The sequence below is a fragment of the Ciona robusta genome, chromosome 8 (genome assembly GCF_009617815.1).
Source record: "Ciona robusta chromosome 8, ASM961781v2".
In the NCBI taxonomy this organism is placed as follows: Eukaryota; Metazoa; Chordata; class Ascidiacea; order Phlebobranchia; family Cionidae; genus Ciona; species Ciona robusta.
The window spans coordinates 4,842,337-4,863,515 of record NC_143242.1 but is presented as its reverse complement, the minus strand read 5'-3'; the positions used below and the strand labels follow the sequence as shown (position 1 = coordinate 4,863,515).

The 21,179-nt window shown below is 36.5% G+C and overlaps 5 protein-coding genes across 6 annotated transcripts; 3 read left to right on the top strand and 2 right to left on the bottom strand.

Annotated features, from left to right (window-relative positions):
- Positions 1 to 184: 184 nt before the first annotated feature.
- On the top strand, positions 185 to 4,525 carry LOC149732578 (uncharacterized). Its single transcript, XM_089882662.1, has 7 exons — positions 185 to 912; positions 1,092 to 1,347; positions 1,696 to 1,822; positions 2,226 to 2,335; positions 2,404 to 2,532; positions 3,007 to 3,190; positions 3,569 to 4,525. The coding sequence occupies exons 1-7, from the start codon at positions 741 to 743 to the stop codon at positions 4,412 to 4,414; spliced, it is 1,824 nt and encodes a 607-aa protein (XP_089738788.1). The 5' UTR covers positions 185 to 740; the 3' UTR covers positions 4,415 to 4,525.
- Positions 4,526 to 4,751: 226 nt separating this feature from the next.
- On the top strand, positions 4,752 to 8,926 carry LOC149732577 (uncharacterized). Of its 2 annotated transcripts, XM_089882667.1 has the most exons (9): positions 4,752 to 4,995; positions 5,296 to 5,404; positions 6,231 to 6,319; positions 6,409 to 6,519; positions 6,755 to 6,919; positions 7,855 to 7,991; positions 8,045 to 8,153; positions 8,241 to 8,352; positions 8,506 to 8,926. In XM_089882667.1, exons 1-8 carry the CDS (start codon positions 4,843 to 4,845, stop codon positions 8,337 to 8,339), a joined length of 972 nt encoding a protein of 323 aa, XP_089738793.1. In that variant the 5' UTR covers positions 4,752 to 4,842; the 3' UTR covers positions 8,340 to 8,352; positions 8,506 to 8,926. The 2 variants fall into 2 exon arrangements, with proteins under 2 accessions (XP_089738793.1, XP_089738792.1); XM_089882666.1 differs by lacking the exon at positions 8,045 to 8,153.
- Positions 8,927 to 8,934: 8 nt separating this feature from the next.
- On the top strand, positions 8,935 to 10,170 carry LOC149732576 (mitochondrial ribosome-associated GTPase 2-like). Its single transcript, XM_089882663.1, has one exon. It carries the CDS (start codon positions 8,935 to 8,937, stop codon positions 10,099 to 10,101), a length of 1,167 nt encoding a protein of 388 aa, XP_089738789.1. The 3' UTR covers positions 10,102 to 10,170.
- On the bottom strand, positions 10,162 to 11,478 carry LOC149732575 (U5 small nuclear ribonucleoprotein 40 kDa protein-like). Its single transcript, XM_089882665.1, has one exon. It carries the CDS (start codon positions 11,339 to 11,341, stop codon positions 10,286 to 10,288), a length of 1,056 nt encoding a protein of 351 aa, XP_089738791.1. The 5' UTR covers positions 11,342 to 11,478; the 3' UTR covers positions 10,162 to 10,285.
- Positions 11,479 to 13,200: 1,722 nt separating this feature from the next.
- On the bottom strand, positions 13,201 to 19,395 carry LOC149732574 (solute carrier organic anion transporter family member 1C1-like). Its single transcript, XM_089883114.1, has 12 exons — positions 19,207 to 19,395; positions 18,428 to 18,582; positions 18,074 to 18,217; positions 17,706 to 17,890; positions 17,215 to 17,313; positions 16,456 to 16,607; positions 15,888 to 15,964; positions 15,229 to 15,395; positions 14,896 to 15,103; positions 14,680 to 14,830; positions 14,217 to 14,389; positions 13,201 to 13,399 (listed from the first exon to the last, which is right to left on the bottom strand). The coding sequence occupies exons 1-12, from the start codon at positions 19,276 to 19,278 to the stop codon at positions 13,231 to 13,233; spliced, it is 1,752 nt and encodes a 583-aa protein (XP_089739240.1). The 5' UTR covers positions 19,279 to 19,395; the 3' UTR covers positions 13,201 to 13,230.
- Between the last annotated feature and the right edge of the window lie 1,784 nt (positions 19,396 to 21,179).

The window sequence follows — 21,179 nt, the reverse complement described above, 5'->3', positions numbered from 1 at the left end:
CGACCGATCGACACGTACACTGAGGCCCAAAATAACTCGCAAAATGTCAACCGACCAAAATATCGTGCTTAACCAGTGGGTCACGTCATTTCCACTTCATGTGTAACGGCCGGGACTTGGTGAAAGCCCTGCTCTTTAAACAGACTTATTAATCATACAGAATGGCCTAAAAGCCGCTACTAACTTGGAAGTTCACGTTTTCTGTCGTAAAATAAGAGAACTGTAATCACGTTACACCTAAGACCCCCTAGTTTCGAATATATTCGCTATTTTTTTCTTTAAGCAGATGCGGTATTGGAATAGGAGTTATTCTTGCCACTTTAAAGCTAAAACATGAAAGTTTCGGGAAATTGCCGCTAATTTGTTACCTTCCTATTGTAGCCATGTTTGTATGACAACGATCCTCGTGTTTGTTTGTTCCTTTGTTCGCCCAGCGAAACATGCCTCCTGTCACCTAACACCAGCCTTTCATTCTCCTTTTGTTTTTACGTTTGCCTCGTTGACGACGATCCATATGGCGATCAGTTTGCACAACCTTCAATCCGTAAACGTAAGAGGTGTGGACTGTGTTTCGTGTCTGTCACGTTTAAAATCATACAGGAGGAAAGCGTTTAACGAGGCTTTGTTCATTCGAACGTGTCAATATTATTTTAACTTTACGAAAGCGTCGGTAGAGTCTTTCAACACTATTTATTCAGTTTGTCGTGGTCAAATAATTCAAGTAAATAATTACCGTAAGCATGGTAACTGGCAGCAGATCTGCGACGACTACTTCTTCAAAGTTGCGAAAGACCTTTGATCCGGGTTTGGGTTTTCAGTACAGTTTTAATGCCAACCGAACATTCAGTCGAAGTGGACGAAGACCTGTTTCGTCACCAGCTAGAATTAAACAGTCGACACCCAACAAAAATGGTAGGTTAATAATTGTATATAGTTTAAGTTATCCTGGTGAACTAAAAACGCCAGTCGTCATAACACGGAAGACAAATTTGATCTCCGCGTCACCAGAATCAGTATCTTGAACAAAATTGTGCAGTTATAAGAGTATGGCAGGTAACAAGCTTTAAAAGTGTAAACAGATGTTTTTGCAGACAAATACGTTTCGCCTGAAGATGCCATAGCAATGGCGCAGTCTCCTACCCCAACTTTCATCCGAGAGACTTTAGGAGATTCTCTCATCATGTTGCAAAGAGGATACGAGAAAGTTAATCCTACCAAGTTCACCAATTTGACCAAAATCATGTCCAAACGACCAACTGATGTTCCATTGACTTCCCCACGACAGGAGCTTTCATCCCCGAGGCTTGTGCGGCAAATAAATAAACGTGTAAGAAGCGGAAATTATAGGTTTGTTTTCCGCGTTTGTTTTGGTTGTTCATTTATCCTTTTTATAGATCTAGAGCATTTCGCCAAGAATTTACCATGATCAATAGTTAGGCCTACACACTTTTGCGCGATAAAATTAAACTAAATTTAAGTTATAGGCTACCACACACCCGTTTACTTTTGCTGTGTTTCTTAGGCTGTTGACTTTTATAGGTCGACATATGGGCCTACATTATTTCCCCCAGCAATAAATCTTGGTAAGGATAAAGCAAGTTATGTTTATTATTTTTTTTCAAACGCTTAGTTATAAAGTGTATTGCTGATCTACAAGATAAAATCTACAATATTTAACGCAAACTTTTACCACAGGGCCGTCATGGTTAACGCAGCACAGCAAACTTCAGCAGAAGGTTCAAGACCGACGGCGAAGAACGCTTGGGGAAAGAGATCGATCGATGTTGTTTTACCACGGTCTTCAGATTCTTTGCCGGATGAGGTGTGACGTGATGTTGATTTTTTTAAATTGCTAAATATAAGCTATAGTTGATTGTATAACATGAGCCAGGTGAAACGTAAAGAGATTCCCTTGTTTTAGAACACCCGTGCATCTGTTATATGATCATATTTAGTAGGGGTGAGGGGAGACGGGACACCTTTAGCACAAACTATCCAAATATTCTGATCGCGTTTTAAACAATTAACAACCGTATACTTTAAGAGTTATGAGCATACGGTTTTATAATTCTTCGAATGGTTTTTGTTTACTACCAAATGGGACCATAAAATAGAATGAGAAGGTGTCTTAACATATTCTCCCACGGTACAGTACCTGATATATTTGTGAAGTCAAAATATAGCCTTCACGTTCGATTTAGTAACTGAGGTTCTTATTTTAACAGAAATCAAGTTGGGTTTCATCCAAAGCCAAATCCTCTCTCGGTTCTTACACCATGACCGAAGATCGGTGTGTCCGGTGCACGGAAGTGCCAGATATACAAATTGAAGGAAGGTATTATAAAAGTTGTACTTATTATATATAGGTAATAAGGTCTTATGTAACACGTTTTCACCATGCAGGTCGTTAACTAGAATGCTCACAAATAAGAACACGTTAATGGCACGTGAGCACTGTGAGATATTAGGAGCTGAATCGTGTCCGGATTGTTTGAAAACAAAGAATCGAAAGCACCATGAACGGTACTGCGTGTAAGTTCACTATAGATCTTGCAACACCGTGTTTCCTGCTGTTTCTTAAAACTAGAACGTGCGCATCGTAAATTGTCGAAAACCCAAAGTGGTATATATAGGTTGCACAGAATTTTCCTAAACCGTACAGCTTCTTTAACCCTAATCGGCACACTTACGATGACAGATTAGCCTTTTTTAGCGGATGTTTCATACACTTCGTCCCCGATTACGAGTTAACACGTAGACAACTTTGTGGGTGATTGTTTTTACCCTACTCTTTGGAAATTTGGACAACTTGCTAGTGACCAACCCATGGCCTACCAATGATATATAGCCTACTAAAGATATCTTTAGTAGGCTGTCATGACCCTAGGATTTATGAACCGCCGCGTGTTTTGCCAAACAACGCAAATATATAGCCTATAGATACTGCTCTTTCTATATTTTGGTTTAAGTAAGTTTTTTGTATACTGTTTATCTTACATTCATTAGGAATTCAACGCCTTCATTACCTACTGATGTTTACAAAATGGCACTGGTTCACGAGAAAGCTCCTCATCTCACTATGCGCCAAGTTCGCCGGAAAATTCTTGAGGGGGAAATTTCAGATAATGTGGCCCCACTTATGTATTGGCCACCGCCCGAGGAAAATGTGTTGGCAGAATTTAATAGAAATGTCAGTGAGCATTAAACTTTGTTTTTCTATAGATAACTAGTTTTACTGAGGCTTCTTCCTTTTACAAATTGAACTGTAATATTTATGTGCCGTTTGAAGTAAAGTATAGTTTTAGTTTTTAAACAGAAATGAGACAAAAATCGTATGATGTGTATACATATAGTAGGGTGGGGAAAAATAGGACACTTTTTTATTCTATGTAATCGTCCCATTTGGTGGTAAATAAAGGACAGTATAAAACCGTATTCTCATGACTCCCATATAGACCGTTGCTAATGGTTTAAAACAGGATCCTAATATTATTTGCTAAATATGTCCCGTCTTCCCCTACAATATACTATATTTATATATATTGATTATCTTAATTATCTATACCAGGTGGAAACTGATCTAGGCTCAAATACGAATGAGCAAAATATTTCTTCCTTGTCGCTGGGAAGTGAGCCTAAGAAAATATCAAAATCAAAATCTCGTCGACTTTTGAGCGGGTTCGAAGCAATCCAGGAAACAGCTGAAAACGAAAACGACGTCGATGTGTTAGCTGTCGTTGCTAAATCCAACAATGAAGATGATTTTAACGAAACAGATACCGATGCTCCTCACAATATGATTTACAAAAGACACGATGCGGTTCAGATGCAAGCGATAGATATCGTTTCGCCGACCGAGTCGAAGGAAATTAAAAATACTTCGGAAAGTTTGAGAAAGAAACCTACCAGTAGTTCCCATAAGTTGCAGTCTAGTCAAGTACAACACGAACGCAAAGTGTTGAACGTCGACTTGGCTACTGTACTTGCATTGCAGCAGGAAAGAAATGAGGTTTCAAGACGTAGTGACAGACCAAAAAGAAACCATCATTCGTTTGCCCAGTTAAACATGTTTACTCGTCATACTGTACCGTCGAATGACTTCTTCTTTGACATAGCGGACCTTTCGGAGAAACTGCGAAACGCGGAGCTTTCGGAAAGAAGCAAACGTTTAAGAGAGCGAGAAAAAGAAGCACTTGCTCTTGCTATGTTGGCCGCTGCTAGTCCACAGAATACAGACAACGTTGAAGACCTTAAAGCGGAGACAGCGTCGACTGATTCATTTGACTCGGTAAAGCGAGTTACTAAGTTTAACATGACATACGAGCCCCCGGTTTTGTTTGAAAACAAAGGGAGATACCTTGGTGCCAAGGCACCAAAGCCTGGTTCAATTGCCAGCACTGTGAAAACCGCATAGCGACTGATAGGCTACGTACTGCATATTAGAGCGATGTTATACAATAATATTCACATGAAATTTACTTAAAAATCGCGTTTATCGACCGAAAAATAAAAAGGTTTTTAAAAACGTTGTGTAATTTAATACTTATAGCAAAGAGATTAAAACCATCTTTTAATCTCTTTGCTTATAGCACAGATGTATTATGATAACGAGTTTACGAGTGGCCTCTCTCATCTGTGCTTATAGTCTGCAGGCTGCAGCACAAAGTATAGGTTACTGTCCCCAATACATATGTGCGTAAATGTAGGCTATCGCCAGGCGGTAGCAGAGAACCAAGGGTCTGTTTGCAAAGTGGTTTGTTTACCATTTCTGTCGAACAGTGATTTTGGTAGGACGTGTTTCTGTTTATACAATAAAGGCGTTACAGTTCAGGACTTTATGTTATGGTCGAAACTCGAGGTATAGGTGCAATGTTTGTGTATAGCGTACTCGTTGTTCTTTTTGGCTGTGTAAACAATGTAGTCCTAAGCGGTGATGCGTTTGATACTTTTATGGGAGAAACGCCTGATTGCAACAAACAATGTGCAGCAAATATGGTAAGTTGTGTGTAATAAACTATATACTTATATTTTAAAAATGATTGGGTGCTACCGTGCTAGTCGCTGCTGTGCCAGTTAGAAAACCTTCTGCTCAGTCACCTGTGTGTATAATGCCATTTCTTATAATTTCACATAAAGTTTGTAATATACACTACACAGTGTCATCACTGTTTAATTTAGTTTAAATATATTAAAATTATACATTAAGAAATGAATTGTTTATCAGTGCTTAATTTTTATTTATTGCATGTAATTTCTGTATTGTAACGAATTAAATCAAATTTCTTCTGATTTCAGGACGAAGCTGATGTATCTGCATGTGATCGCGGATGCAGACTTTACACGATTTGTGAATGGATGTCTATTCCAGTTAATGTAACTTCAACACTTGAGGAATGCAATTCAGGTAAATTATAAAAAAGCACCCACAAAATAACATGCACGGTAACTCGTAAGCTGGCACGAGGTGTATGAACACCTGTATTATAACGACCGTCGTTTTCCAGCCCTGTGAGGAAAAGTTAGTTACATGTTACATTTAAAATCATGTGACTCTTTTTCTGCTTTTTATAGAAACAAATTGAATTTATTTGCTGTTTGTTTGATATGCATTTGTCACTCAGAAATGGGCTTTAATTTAGGTAGGTAGGTAAAAGAGTAAAATTAGTCATTTCTGATTGTCAAAGACCTACTGCTTAGATATGGCCAATTTTTATTGTTCTTTTAAAAGATGTGTTATTAAAAAATGGTGTCACTACATAAGAATTAACAATGAACAGTGCAAGTTAAAACATTCTACAGAATTTACATCATATTTCGTTTTTTAATTAAAAGCCAGAAAATTATCTTTTATTTATAAACAATGGAAGCATGGGATATAATATCTGGAAGATTGTTGTTGTTTTGTAATACTAACTGCCTAACTGGCCTGAGGCTTGAAATTGTTCATCAGTATTTTCATGTGGGCTGGTCTTTTCCTTATATAAACTGTGTGTTATTTTATTTTATATTGTTATTTACAAAATAAATCACATTTTTAGTTGTTGGAAAAAATATTTTTTGTCTGCTATCAATTATGAATGAAAAAAATCACATTTATGTCTATATAAAACTTGTGATATTAACTTATAACAAGTTGGAAAATATGTTTTTGTCTGCTATCAATAAAGATTAAAAAAAAAGTTATGTTTATCTAAAACTTGTGTAATTAATTACAACAATTGTTTCCTCAGCTTGTGATGAGGCGTATTCAACAGACTCCACTGCTTGTAGGTTTGGTTGCAGTAGTGCTGTACCAGCTGCACAGAAAAGACAAGACATGGTAGCTATTGCCTATTGGCTATTGTATTATTATAATGCATGTAATACAGAATGTCATCAAAATACCGGGTAATTTTTTTTTCATTACAGCTCTCTAATCAGAAGCAGCATATAGAACTTTTCACGGGAGATTTATTTTTGAATGATGAGCCTTCACAAGATGATTCATTCTTTTCACAAAGTGATGATTTGTTTTCACAGGTGAGTATAGTGAACCTTTACATTTATGTAAATCTTTTGTGGTTTAAATAATTATAGCTAAGTATCACATTAGTTCATATTATATAAAAATATCTACTATTGTTTTTTGTTTACCATAAACAATAAACTTATAATAACAGCACTAATTTTTGCTAAATTTAGCATTTAAATCCCATATACAATCATATGTTCAAAACTAATTCTTCTTTACAAACTCAGTATTTACAAATTTCAGTTGTTCAACCACCCTGCCATGCAAGCCACTGACCGTATAATGCAAAGTATGATGCAGTCTGCATCAGATTCTATGCAGTTCTTTAACTCATTGATGTCTTCACCAGCTGAGACAGAAATCATTGATGTCAATGTTGGTGGAAAGCATCAAGTGTTTGTTATTGAGGTATGTGTTGTGTGTTTTCATAGGAAATCCTAGATTTTTGCGGCTATTTTTTTTTTAGTAGGCTATATTGTATTCAGTAGGCTATTCACTGTATGTGTTTTATGTGTTGTGTGCTGTATTATGGTAGGCTAAGGACAGCTTGTCTAATTTTAGTCATTTTTACATCTGACAACCCATAAGGTGCCTTGGTAGAGCTGGGTGTTTTGTTTCATACACCTCATACCCACTTATGAGTTGACACCTGTTTTAGGTACGGCTGACAGTAAACAACCCATGTACCACTGACAATATTGCCACAAGAAAGTCTCAAATAATCAGGTTTTGACAGTAATTTCAGTTGCTTCCAAAGTTGCATTTCAGTTCCTCTCTATCCTACATTTCTTTGCACTGAAAGTTCTGTCAGCACAGAAATAATTAAAAATTGGCATTATGATTTTGTCAGTGTTCCCCCATGAGTTATTTAAACTGTCAGCTATATATAAAGGACATGTGTCAACTGGCATACGAGCACGGGGTGTATGAAACAGAACACTCAATGTTATAATGAATATAATAACTCCGCCAAGATCAATAAGTTGCACTGCCGCAAGACGTTCCCGTAACCTAGGGCTAAATCGTACGTCACCTATCAGCGTGAATCTTATCCAGGCGACCAGACCATTGTTGAATGTAGAAATAATGTCAATAATTCATTGCCTTAATCATGGTTCCCACTGTTCTGGTCTGTATTGTAATTTTTGCCCCTTTTTCTTGTGTTAAAGAAGAGCGTTAAACTTCATTTTATTTGCATATAAAACACAGTAATCGAAGTAACATTAGTATTCAATAAACTGGATATTCCTGCTTGCATTTTAGTTATGAAAGTCGACTAAGTAAAAAAAATCTAGCCGTATTAACATGACAGTTACATTCCTTAATTTATTCATCTACTGCAGTATGGACGAAGAAACCCAGAGATAAACACACAATACCCAGGTTTTAACAAGCAACTCATGTTAAACACTGATGGTTTTGGATCCAAGACCACATTAGATGACCGAGTGGAATCAAACTTACAAACCAACTCCAACATGTAAGTTCAGTTTAAATTTCGCAAAAAATTGTCTTATTTTGATTTTTTGCCAGACGTAGCTACTTCTCGCCTGATTTAAAAATCGAGGGCCAATTTCTTACAGATGATGATGAATATTACTGGTCTAATGTTCATACCAACACATGGGGACTGTCTGATGAGGTACATCAGATTTTTATACTGATATTTTTTTAAGATATTTACTAAAGTGCATTTTTTCTGTATTTAAAAATGCGATCAATTTTTCAGGAAATATGGTCGTTATGGTTTCCCAGAGCTAGCTTTGATCACATTCTGGATGTGTACTGTGTGTGTGCTGTTTATTCTTTGTGTTGCGCAGTGTACTAGTAAACCCAAAAAGGTAAGTTCCTGTTAACATTGTCAGTGATACAACAAAGCAAGGATGTGTGTAGCAAATCCTGCCCACACAATGTATGCATTATTAAATCACAATATTAGGATTATATCTATTGTTATTATTGTTAATACAATACAAACACACACTGTTTCTCAGCTAAGCATCAATGGAGACCTGGCTTACATAAAAGACAGAAATGGTGATTTACCATCATATACAAGTCTGTACCCCTGCGAAAAGGGGCCCAAAAAGTCACTATTTTACCTTGCATCTGTTGTACCATCAAGCGAAAAAGCTCCACTTTTGGAATAGGGATTTAAATGACTTTTAGTATCCATTCATGCACTTTTGTTGTACTTTTCACATTCACTGCATATTTTATGAGAACGTTTTGTGGCTGCTACAGCCAGGCTTTTGTCTTTAACACAGCGTGTTTGAAGTTGGTGTTAGGCTGTTTTGTATGTTGTTAGAAATGTAACATATAGATTATTATTAATGTCTTGGGACTATTATTCATAAATGGTGTATTGTTAAATGTAACATGTGTTAACAAGATATATTTGTTGTATTGTTGTAGGTAGTAGCATGAATTTCTCAATAGTTAAAATTTTCTGGCTGGCTAGTAATCCATTCCGGACACTCCATACTACCTGTGTTCTGTGTAAGAAAAAAATCAGACCCAGAAAAGCAGTGCTCTCGGAAAAGAAATTAGCGAAGAAGTTTATTGATCATAAGAAGATGCGGATCTCTTCAGGAGCTGGGGGAGACGGAAGATCGTTTTTCCTCCGGGATAAAAACACAGAGTTTGGAGGACCTTGTGGGGGAGATGGGGGTAATGGTGGAGATGTGGTTGCTATTGCTGATAGAAATGTTAAGTCATTAGAAAATGTGAAATCTTTTTATAAAGCGAAAGATGGAGAAGATGGTGGCAAATATAATGGGACTGGTAAATCTAGGCATTCCTTGCTTATAAAACTACCTGTTGGGACGTATTTAAGGAAAGAAGAGTCAAGAGAAATTTTAGCTGATCTAATGACACATGGTCAAAAACAGACGCTGTGTATCGGGGGTATTGGTGGAAAAGGTAATTCGTTTTTTGTGAGTAGTACTAATACTACACCTGAAAAATGCACTCGAGGTACGCCAGGTGAGAGTATGGTAGTCATTGCTGAACTGCGAACACTTGCTCATGGTGGATTGGTGGGGTTTCCTAATGCTGGTAAGTCTACTATACTACGAGCATTGACCAGAGCAACCCCTGCAATTGGTGATTATAGTTTCACTACATTAAGACCTCATGTTGGGATAATGCATTTCAGTGACTTTACACAAATCGCGATAGCAGACACACCTGGTATTATTGAAGGAGCGCACAAAAACAAAGGACTTGGAATTCGTTTCCTTCGTCATATAGAACGTTGCAGGTTTCTGCTTTATATTGTGGATATGTCAATGCCAGAACCTTGGATGCAGTTACACCATTTACAAAACGAATTTCATTATTACGATACCAGTTTGACTGAAAGACCCTGCATTGTAGTTGCAAACAAAATGGACCTACGAGAGTCTACAGACAATTTTCCGGAGTTTGTAAATCAAGTAAAGTTATTAGATCCTACTTTGGAAATTTTTGCAATTTCGGGTAAAAATGGAAATCAGTTAGAAATATTGATCACAAAAATTAAAACGCTTTATGATGATGATATTGTATCTGACAAAATGTATGGCAATACAACACCATTTGAGTGGTAATGCAAAGTGCTGATACCTTTTTAGCATTTTCACGTTGACCAAACACTAATTAAAAACAAGTTGATTGTTCTATTCTTTATTATTACAAAATATGTACAACAAAGTTCAGAGTTTAAAATGCAGGATGGTGTAGCAGCGAGCACAGATGTGGCAATTCATTTAGTTTTCCAGCTATATAGTATGTTCATTGTATTTCACCAAGATATATTTGTTTGTCACTTGAACACGACATAACTATGGGTTGAAATGGATGAAATTGTACGTCGTTCACTGAGCCATCATGGCCCGGTAACTTGTAAATCAACTGCTGGTTTGTAGCGTTCCAAACACACACGTCCCTGTCCGAAGACCCAGCTGCTATCTTACTATCATCTGGAGACCAGCTGCACCTTAACAAATTCTTCTCAAAGTTATGTTTGTGACCCATGTATAGATTAGTGCATCTTTGTTGTGGTGCGAATGGTCGTATATCCCATTTCCTCATTGTGCAATCCATTGAATTCGATAGAACGAATGAGCCATCCTTGCTAACTGCGAGGCCAGTGACAGTGTCTGCATGTCCTTGGAGTTCAATGTACGATTTTTCCGAGCGAATATCCCAAACTTTAATAACGTTATCAATTCCACCAGTAATAACACTTTCCGATGTATCGTTAAAAGAAACCGCTGTAATTTGGTACGTTAACTGAATTGATTTGATTGCCCCTTTTCGTCTAGTGTCCCATATTTTTACGGTGCAATCATCACTACCCGACGCAACCAATGGGTCACCTCTTCTTGCTGTTGTGCAAGTATTAACAATACCATTATGGCCTTTCATTCGTTTTATTCGCTCTCCTGTTTCGGAGTCAAAAAGACCAACAGTTTTGTCAGTACTGGCTGTGATAATGTTAGACCCATCTGTGTTGAACTGTAGATCAAGTACAGCTCCCTTATGACCCCCTTTTATGACATGAAAGTTATCGCATTCACCATACACGTTCCACAAATAGATTAACCTTTCAAAGCCAGTTGAAGCTATCATGTTGCCTTCCGGGTGGAATTTGGAGCTGTAGATTTCCCCCTCATGACCCGTCAGTAGCATAATTGGGGCCAGCAGACTTGATGTTCGAGGCGGGCCATGTGCAACGACAGATTTCTGATTTTCATAAGTTGCGACTTCGTATTCATTTCGTGGCCGCTTTGATGGAATAGCTAAAGCTCCAAGCTCTGCGCTTCTTTTCTCCGTTAACGTAGACATTACATAGGCAGGTATAAAGACAGTATTAATTCAGTATCGCTTTAGACTAGTTACTTTATAAGTATAAAATACTAAAGAGCAAGAATTGTCAACTCAAGATTTAATTCCTTTACAACCTGATGCGAAATCACCAAAGCGAAACGACCAGTCTCGGAAAGCTAAAGGGGAGTGTTGATGTTCGTAGGCCAATTTTGTAGTTAAAAATTATATTTAATTTTAAAATTATACGAATTTGTTTGTATAAAATCATATTTAATTTGTATAAAATTATATTTAATTTCATACAAACACAAAACTGGTCGCGATATCTTTTGGTTTTTGAAATAATAGAAGGACCAACCAAAAACGCTACTATGATAATTATACAGGATCCATGCAAATGATGCAATCATAAGCAATTCTCCAAATAGTTGATTTAAATGTGATTCGAAGGGAAACACTGAGTGAAGCGTTGAAGGAGGCATGAGAGTTAAAACCCACAGTACAAGGCCGATAAAAGAAGTAGCAACTACTATTGATAACTGCAACGGTTACTTCTTACTCTGTAAGCTTTCGTTTCTGTGCTTTCTGTTGCAGTGTTCGTTTCCATATTTTTGCAAACAGCATTTATTCTGAAGAGCAGTGTATACGTGTGGGGTTTTAAATTGGTGCAATGAGAAAAAGATTTAAAGGCGCGTTTTTGTTTTCTGTGGAGAAAGAAAGATTTTAGGCCAGACGATGACTTCACTTGGAAACACTTCCTACTCATCAATCTAAACCTTAATCTGAAAATTATCTCGTGCACCAGCAGTATATAGATTAACCTATGTAAGTACGGTGCACTATATTTTTGCAAACAGCATTTATTCTGAAGAGCAGTGTATACGTGTGGGGTTTTAAATTGGTGCAATGAGAAAAAGATTTAAAGGCGCGTTTTTGTTTTCTGTGGAGAAAGAAAGATTTTAGGCCAGACGATGACTTCACTTGGAAACACTTCCTACTCATCAATCTAAACCTTAATCTGAAAATTATCTCGTGCACCAGCAGTATATAGATTAACCTATGTAAGTACGGTGCACTAAAATCCACTTACTGGAATAATTAAAAGTCGTGTATTAAGCAACTTACAACGATGGACTATATGGGAGACGTGAGAATCCCGATCTATAATTCTTTTAATGATCTTGGTTTACTATAACAGATAGGGCGAGGAAAAAAACGCCCCTTGCTTTGGACATCAACACCAATGTTTGTCGTCATTCACTTTTAGATTCGTTTTTGTTCCCATGCAAAGTATTTGTTTTCTTCCTAGACTCATTTCTGCAGCAACAAAAACTATTAGACGCATGTACATTACATTCGTAGTCATGGGATATATAGACTTATCCTATATAATGCGCAGTAAAAAGCTATGCGTTATGCCTATAGCCCTATATTCTATAATCTGTCGAGTTGATAAACAAGTGATGGTGACCATTTGGGATTAGCCGAATCCGAATATTCGACGTTGTAAGACGGTATTTTTTTAAATTCGACCCATCCGAACAGTATGAATCTCAAATAATCATTCCAAGTGAACACACATATTAACATACACGGAAACGAATGATACAACAGAATGTATTATAGTCACGATGACTATGTATTTTCAGTTTAATTAAGCAAACAAAGTGTGTAAGGTATATAGAGCGATAAAAGGAAATAATTACATTCAAATACAAATCAAGTGCTGGACACATTTGTCACAGTAAAATTCATTACACTGATTGTATTATTTTAAGAAAGCTATAGTGTAAACGAAGCTTTCTCACAAAAAGTACGATATGTTATGTAGTGTAACAAAGAATACACTGAACTTATTATGCAAGTATAACAAGACCAAGCCGGCCGTATAGAACTTTAAAACAGTTTTAACTCACGGTGCAGTAATGCCTGTTGCTACATGGCTTTTGGCTCCAAAACAAGCAAGAATTGTCAATAACAGATCCAAATATAATGGGACTTGGAACTGCAGCTAACAGTCGATATACCAGTAATCCAATTCCTATTCCAAATGATTTGTCTTGTGGCGAAACACACCTATAAAAAATGACGGCGGATGATTAATAACTACAATAGTAACTATATAATAATAGCTGTAATAATAACTATAGTAGGATGGGGGAAGATGGGACACCTTTAATACATAATATCCAAATAGCCTGATCGCGTTTTAAACAATTAACAACGGTCTGTGGAAGTCGTGAGGATACGGTTTTATAATTCATTGAATGTTCTTTGTTTACTACCAAATGGAAAGAGAAAACTAAACGAAAAGGTGTCCCATCTTCCCCCACTCTACTATATAATAATAATAAATTTAAAAATACATATAAAAAATAACTATAATATAGTAGGGTGGGGGAAGATGGGACATTTTTTTATTCTGTTTTCTCGTCCGATTTTGTAGCAAATAAAGAAAATTTAAAGATATACAAAACCTATCCTCGTGACTCGCATGAATCGTTAATTGTTTAAAACATGATCAGGATATTTAGATATTATGCGCTAAGAGTGTCCCATTTTCCCCACAGTACTTTATAGTATTTGTTTCTAATTTTAAACGGAGAGGCAGAATAAAGCCACAAAAGACAGTTGTTAAAACACGCTTATACACAATTAAAATCATATTTACATTTAATTTAAAGAAAGTAGTCTTGTCGTTACACCTATAGCAAACAACGAACCATTTATAATTAATTATTTTCAAGTTAAACTTCCAACGAAAATAAAGTAAACAAAACATTTAAATCAGTAAAATTATATAGAGTAACCTAAAAACGGTAGCGCCGTTTTAAATGCAAACTTTAATATCGGTAGTGTTATTTTTAAACTCATTAAATACACACAATAATACCTTAACTTCAATATCATGATACCGGTAATGACCAAACCACTGAAGAAGTTTGCCAACGACTTGGATACAATAACATACCAGATGTCGTCCTCGCAGTTACTCACTGAACACCGACCAACTGTCATTTTAAAATCCGTACTATTGGATCCGAGACATGAACATGATGTATATTCCTATTATAAATGTACTAATTTTTAGACTTACTAACGTTTACTCTAATTAATGAAATTTGGTATAAGATGGGACATTAATTCTGTTTTAGTGTTCAATTTGGTTGTAAAAAAAGAACAGATTTATATAACCGTAGCCCACCACTCTAAAATAGCTTCACTAATTTAGGCGTTAACTGTACCCCACAATACATTAAATCTGTGTTTTGTGTTGTACAAAGTCATGAACCGTTGTATATATATAAGTGTTAACTTATATGCAAAGATTGGGAACTGATTAAAATCTTGTTTACCTTTTTCCCAGTCGCAGAAAAAGACTCGGTGCAACCAGCATAACACGGAGAAACATATGTTATGTTGTCTGGACCGCATACTGGAGTGTACATAGTAGGATTGCAGTGACACATTGAGTTACAGCTGTTCTCCGCAGAACCTATATCCTGACTATATAATGTATAAAACAAGATTGGTAATTTAACAATATGACATTAAACTAGAATATTTTATACTATACCTGCTTGAAGGATACGGCATTGTTAACCCTGCGTGGGAGATCGTATCGCAACCAATAAAAAACGTTGGAAGCAGACATAGGAATGATAAGGTAAATCCGAACAAGGTCAAACGGGACGATCCCAACTTTTTCCAAGTGCCATTTTTTAATGATAATGCTTCCCAACAGAGTCCCAACGATCAAGAATGGTAAATTGATAGCTCCTGAAAAAATATGGGGTGATACGGAATATGCCAAAGTATTGTGTATAAAGCAGAACCCATAATATCAATTAAAACGCCAATTTGGCATTTCAAATCATTTTAAACGCATTTAATTTTCAATATACCTATCAAAAAACTTCCTTGCGCTGCTGACTTGCCAAATCCGACTTCAAGATACTTTACTATAAAGGTTCCGATGCCAGCGATCTTAAAACCAACAGTAGTAAATATGACGATCGTTAAAACGTACTGAGGGTTTGTGAATAGCCGGACGAGTGCTGGTCCAATACCTCTAAGGAAATATAAAGGAAATAATTAAGTGTCCTTGGGCAAGACACTTTACGGCAATGGCTCCAACCCAGTGATTACTAATGATAAGTTGTCAAACTTGTCAAGCGCAAGTTACATCCATAAAAAAAAACGGGAAGTAATATTAAACCACATGGGAGGCGTAAACGTTTTTGTGACGCCTGGTATTATTATATTAGTGTTTAGTGCTACAAACTTTTTGTCTTAAGTATTAATCGTTTCCTAATAAACCGCATGTATGTGTCTAGAGAAGCTGTTTAAGTTTATTGTGCGTGGGATTGGGAATTAATAGAATGACATGCGAAATTCGCAACATAAAGTTTAACGACTTACGAGGCGTAATTTATTGTCAACTTATCGAATCCGAAATAAAATATAATTTTTTAAATTTTTTTAAAAAGACAGTTTATATCGCAGTTAACGGTCATTTTTACACCAAACTGCCTTTTTCTAATTTATTGATTGTAAAATTTACTTCAAGTTAAGTTCTTCGTCTTTTGGTTCTTCAACTTGATTTTTCGAAGGTGCCAATTTCTTTGATTCATCCTCATTCTAACCAGCAATAAATGATCGTCAGATTTTTAAATTGACAAATAAGGCCTATATGTAGTTATATATAGTAGGTAGGGGGAAGATCGGAGACCTTTCATTCTCTTTACTCGTCCCATCTGGTAGTAAACAAAGAACAATCAAAGAATTATAAAATCGTACCTTCACGACTACCGCAGATCGTTGTTAATTGTTTAAAATACGACCAGGATATTTGAATATTATGTGCTGAAAGTGTCCGGTCATTCCCCACCCTACTATGTTATGTATATGCTCGCCAGACTTAAGAGAAATGTATTTTGTTTTATACATACGCAATCTATATGGTTAATGTTTGTCTAATTAGACAACAATCAGTGCACATGATATCAACGTCAATATTTGCACTTTTGAAACGATGAATCATCAAGCAGTATTAAACAAATACAGCCAAACATTGCATCCGGCCATGGCAGAATACTAGACAACAATGAAACCTTTAGTTAAAATCCTACCGCGTCAGTTGTATCCTTTTCCACTAAATCCAGCTTGCTCGGGTAGAACCACAGTGGGATACCAGCAACACCGACCACAACAGCGCACACAATAAAACCAAGCCACCAAGCCCCAACCCATGACTGGTGCCGCGGAGTTATATTGATCGACTCTACAGTTTTAACATATTAGCGTAGGCTACATACCTTCGATAGTGTAGGGGGGGGGGGGGGGGGGTGGGATAGGAGTTGTTTTCATTTTATTTTTTTGATCATTATGTTTAGGGTAAAGGGTCAATTTAATGGCGACTCCTAACCGGGGTGGAGAGTCACGAGTGGTAAACCAATATAGAGTATAACATACAGAGAAGTACACTGTTTTTAAGAATTTGTGTGCTTCTTAAAGGACTGCTTTGTCGTAACAGCTAGCCATTACCCTGAACTTCGAACAGTGTGTTTAGCTCGAACTAAAGGTAACACTAGAACCTTAACGTTAATCATTACACTTAATTTCAACATTTAGCAAGCGTGCAGAATTCTTCGATATACTTGGGTATACACACAGTCGAGTATTATATAGGCTTGTATAAGATATGGGTTAATATGAATACTGAGGGGAACACGATATCTCAAATTTTATATTGCTGTTTTAACAACGAACAACATTTTTGTAGATTTGTGAGAATACGTATAATTATGTAAATATTCATTATTCCCTGTCAAATGGGAAGAGAAAGGACAAGACCACCTTGCCCCAGTCCATAATATATGCTGACTTACCAAGATCAACCCAACCGACGTCCACCCAGATCTTTAAAAAGAATGAACCCATCACGTACCCAAATGCTGGTCCAACCAAAGCAATAGTTGTGATTATACCTTGGGAAAAATATCATCGAGTAAAATATGAGTCAAATCTAGCCTAAATCACATAGATACTTGACAAAAATCTTACCCACATAAATTAGAGAAGATTTGTATCAAATCAAATACATTGCCGGTTGCTGTACAGTTGTGTTATACTGTTTTTAAATACCTAGACATGGTGTGGTAGGGTGGGAGAATATGGGACACGTTTGCATTCTATTTATCGTCCCATTTGGTAGTAAGCAAAGAACATTTAAAGAGAAAACGGTATATCCTCACAACTCCGATAGACTGCATGGTGTTAATTCTTTAAAACACGATCAGGATATTTGAATATTATGTGCTAAAGGTGTCCCGTCTTACCCCAGCCTATATATTGTAACTGTAGTATACAGATAGCATACCTATATAAAGTGCTGAGTTGTGTTCAGCAGAATGATCATCTACGTATGACAAGCCGAGTGGTTGTGTGGGCGCTCCCCCAATGCCGCACACCACGATGCCGACAATGATTAGTATGTAAAGATTCGATTTTGCTGTCTGTTCATCATCCTCACATGCCTCAGCCGTAGGTATGGTTCGATCAGTCCTACGGTATTTAACAATTAGGTTTTGTTTAAAAGGCAGTGTAATACTGAGGTATTGTATTCGTGCTAGTGTGGTGAGTATCCTGGTTTTTATAAATCGCTTCTCATTAAGTCCCGAGTTGGTTTGACCGCTGGCTGTAGTTAATTGATTGTTATTGCTGCAAATAATCGTAAATACCACTTACGCTGTGCAAGTAAAACTTTCGGTCGAATTAGACGTAATGGTTGATATATCTGTGAATTCGTACAAACCGCCGAGAAACTGCGGCAAGACGACTAACATGTACCCGGTGAACAACAGAAGACTGCCGAAGGCTAAAAAGCGAGGTCTGAAAAGAAAGGGTGGTCGCTTTATACTAATGAGAAATAAAAATGATTTTTTGTGCATATTGCAAACGGCGGTTAAAAATGTTCAAATAAAGAAATAAAGTTACCGTCAATACTTTTTTTAGATTCGACATACTTAAAATAGTTATCCGAAGTACTGATTATACCCTTTGCGAGAATTTGGCAATAGATTTATAGTTTGTGTATTATACCTGTGCACTCGACTACCCAAGTAACTGACAAGAATCATCACAGTTAAGTTGCCAATTTGATAGCTTGAAGCAATAAAGGCAGTTATAGTGCTGGGGAGTTCAAAACGTCGCTCAATCGATGTTAGTACGCTCCGTGTGTAAGTACCTGCCAGCACCTGAATTTAAAGTTCAAACCGGTTTAATCTTGTTTTGGCAGGTCTATAGAGTTTAACAGCAGCACTATATATCATGCTGCTATAACGCCAAGATAATTAACGGGGGTGCATCACCTCTTCGTAGCATGCGTTTATATACTCAGTGTTGTAAATCACTGTCTCGTTAAAAATATTGCGGCAAACAGAAGTTTGTCCACGCGGTAGCAAACAAGCCACTGCTTATGTGCAAAACGACAATTTAATAGTCGTAAATAGGTTATTTTATAGTAGTTTTTTTATTTTTAATTTATCTGTACATCAACGCAAATTAAGAACCAATAATGCTCTTAATCGCAACATGCCGGATTAGCTCTGTTTTGTGTAGTCACGTACCGACGTAAAGTCCAGAGTTACATAACTTCATCAATATCGGTCAATAACTCAATATATATACGCAGTCGTTTGCCCTTTCCTCTATATATATAGATCACCAACGCATAAAAACAGCAAAGAAAATCATATAAAACATCAGGGTTCAGTATCCATACTTTTTATTTTTTTCTTTAAAACAGTTTTACCATTATCGTGTTTTAATTGTCTCTTCATTTTTTTATTAACAAAAAAGCGTAATGAATGAAAATTTACCTCTCCGAAGAAAATACATGCGAGCCATGCGGTGAACCCTCGTACATTAATACACGTCCTTTGTAAGCCCATCTTAAATTTCTGAACACTTAGAGCTGTGAGCAAAAATTGTATTCCATGCAGTTAAAAAGTACCGTCTGTTCTTGCACTGAAGTAAAACCGAAACTGTATATATTATGCAAGCGTGATCGCAGTATAAAGAACAAATGTGAGAAGAGAGAAAAAGGTTAGGGACCTCATGTGTATAAGAGCATTTTGCCGATCATTAACTACTAATCTCACAAAGCGAGAAATTGTCTTCAGTCGTTAAAAATTAATCAAGATACATAATATACACACAATTTAATTTACGATTTTGAAACGAATTTTCATCGTTGTAAACTTAAAGCCTGTTTGGTACACGTTCCTAATGCGTTCTTATCTACATTTAATATTTTGGTGGCCATTATTTAGTCTAGTGTGTCGGTTGTTCCTTTATTGTTTTGGAACAAGAAATAATAAGCATTATATTGTCAACACCTGTAAGTGTGCCTGTGCGCGAGTCATTACTGTTACACTCTGCTTCCCATTATGGTATAACACAAGTGTACTGTTTTACGTAATTTTCCGGTTTTCTTGTGGTCTGCTACATGAAAAACAATAGACAGTCGAAGATGTGACAAGAATACCGTAAATCAACAATGCGTATATGTCTATACATATTGTACTGAATTGCAGAAAGTTTGTATACCCGCATCACGTCATGTTAGCATATATGTTTAACCTCGCTAATATATGTTTATTCAAAGCTTATAAACAGTAGCATTAGTGCTGTCTCACGGTTAGTTCGCAAAACCAACGAAAGCTCCTTTGCATTCTCCGTGTCCTTTGTTATCGTGACCGAAGAGAATATATAGTAGGGTGGGGGAAGATGAGACACATTTTCATTCTGTTTTCTCTTCCCGCTTGGTAGTAAACAAAAAAACCTTCAAAGAATTATAAAACCTTATCCTGACGATTCCAATCGACCGTTGTTAATTGGTAAAAACACGATCAAGATGTTTGGATACTATATATGCGCTAAAAGTGTCCCATCTTCCCCTACTATATATATTTCATTCATTCATTCATTCATTCATATATACACACTATGCTTACCTGGGACAAAGTTTTTTACATTTCTAAAGTGTCCGGATATCAGATTTACAGCAATGAAGAATGTCATTACAGTTTTCCCTCGTATTTGGGTTTGTGGATAGCCTACACGCTTTTAATTGTTTTTCTTTCAAGTTCCGTCTGACTACTTCTTCAAAATCCTTTTCCTGAATTTAAAAATATTTTGGATTCATGCTATAGTAGGTTAGTGGAAGATGGGACCTCTTTTCATTCTATTTTCTTGTGCCATTTGGTAACAAACAAAGAATATTCAAAGAATTATAAAACCGTGTTCTCACGAATCCCATAAACCGTTGTTAATTGTTCAAAACTCAATCAGGATATTTGGACATGTGCCTCTAAAGGTGTCCCGTGTTACCCCGCAATGCTATATATATATAAATAACGAATTCTCCGCATAGAACCCAATTAGCGAACGTATTAAAGCTATGTTTGATGTGTCACGGGGGATGAGTAATGTAATTACATTCAACAAAGACGTAAAAGAAAATCATTTGCAACTTAAAAATATGCCTGGGGTAAATCAAAGTAAAGCTAACTTGATTGAAAGAGATGCGCCTCGCCCTGTGCTATTACTTCAATTTGACAAATCTCTGTTGCAACCTAGCGGATGTAATTTGCCGTCTTTTTTAAAAACAAATCAATTCGTATGTACCAGAATTGCGAGTGCAAAAAAGTACGTAAAAGGTAAAATATATTAATATGTATTTTTGAGTTTGTGTAAAACTGCTTCATATACACGAAAAAGTAAGTTAACGGAAACTTAATGTTTATCTATTTATTCCATTACTGAATCCCAAAACTAATGTCCCCTTCAA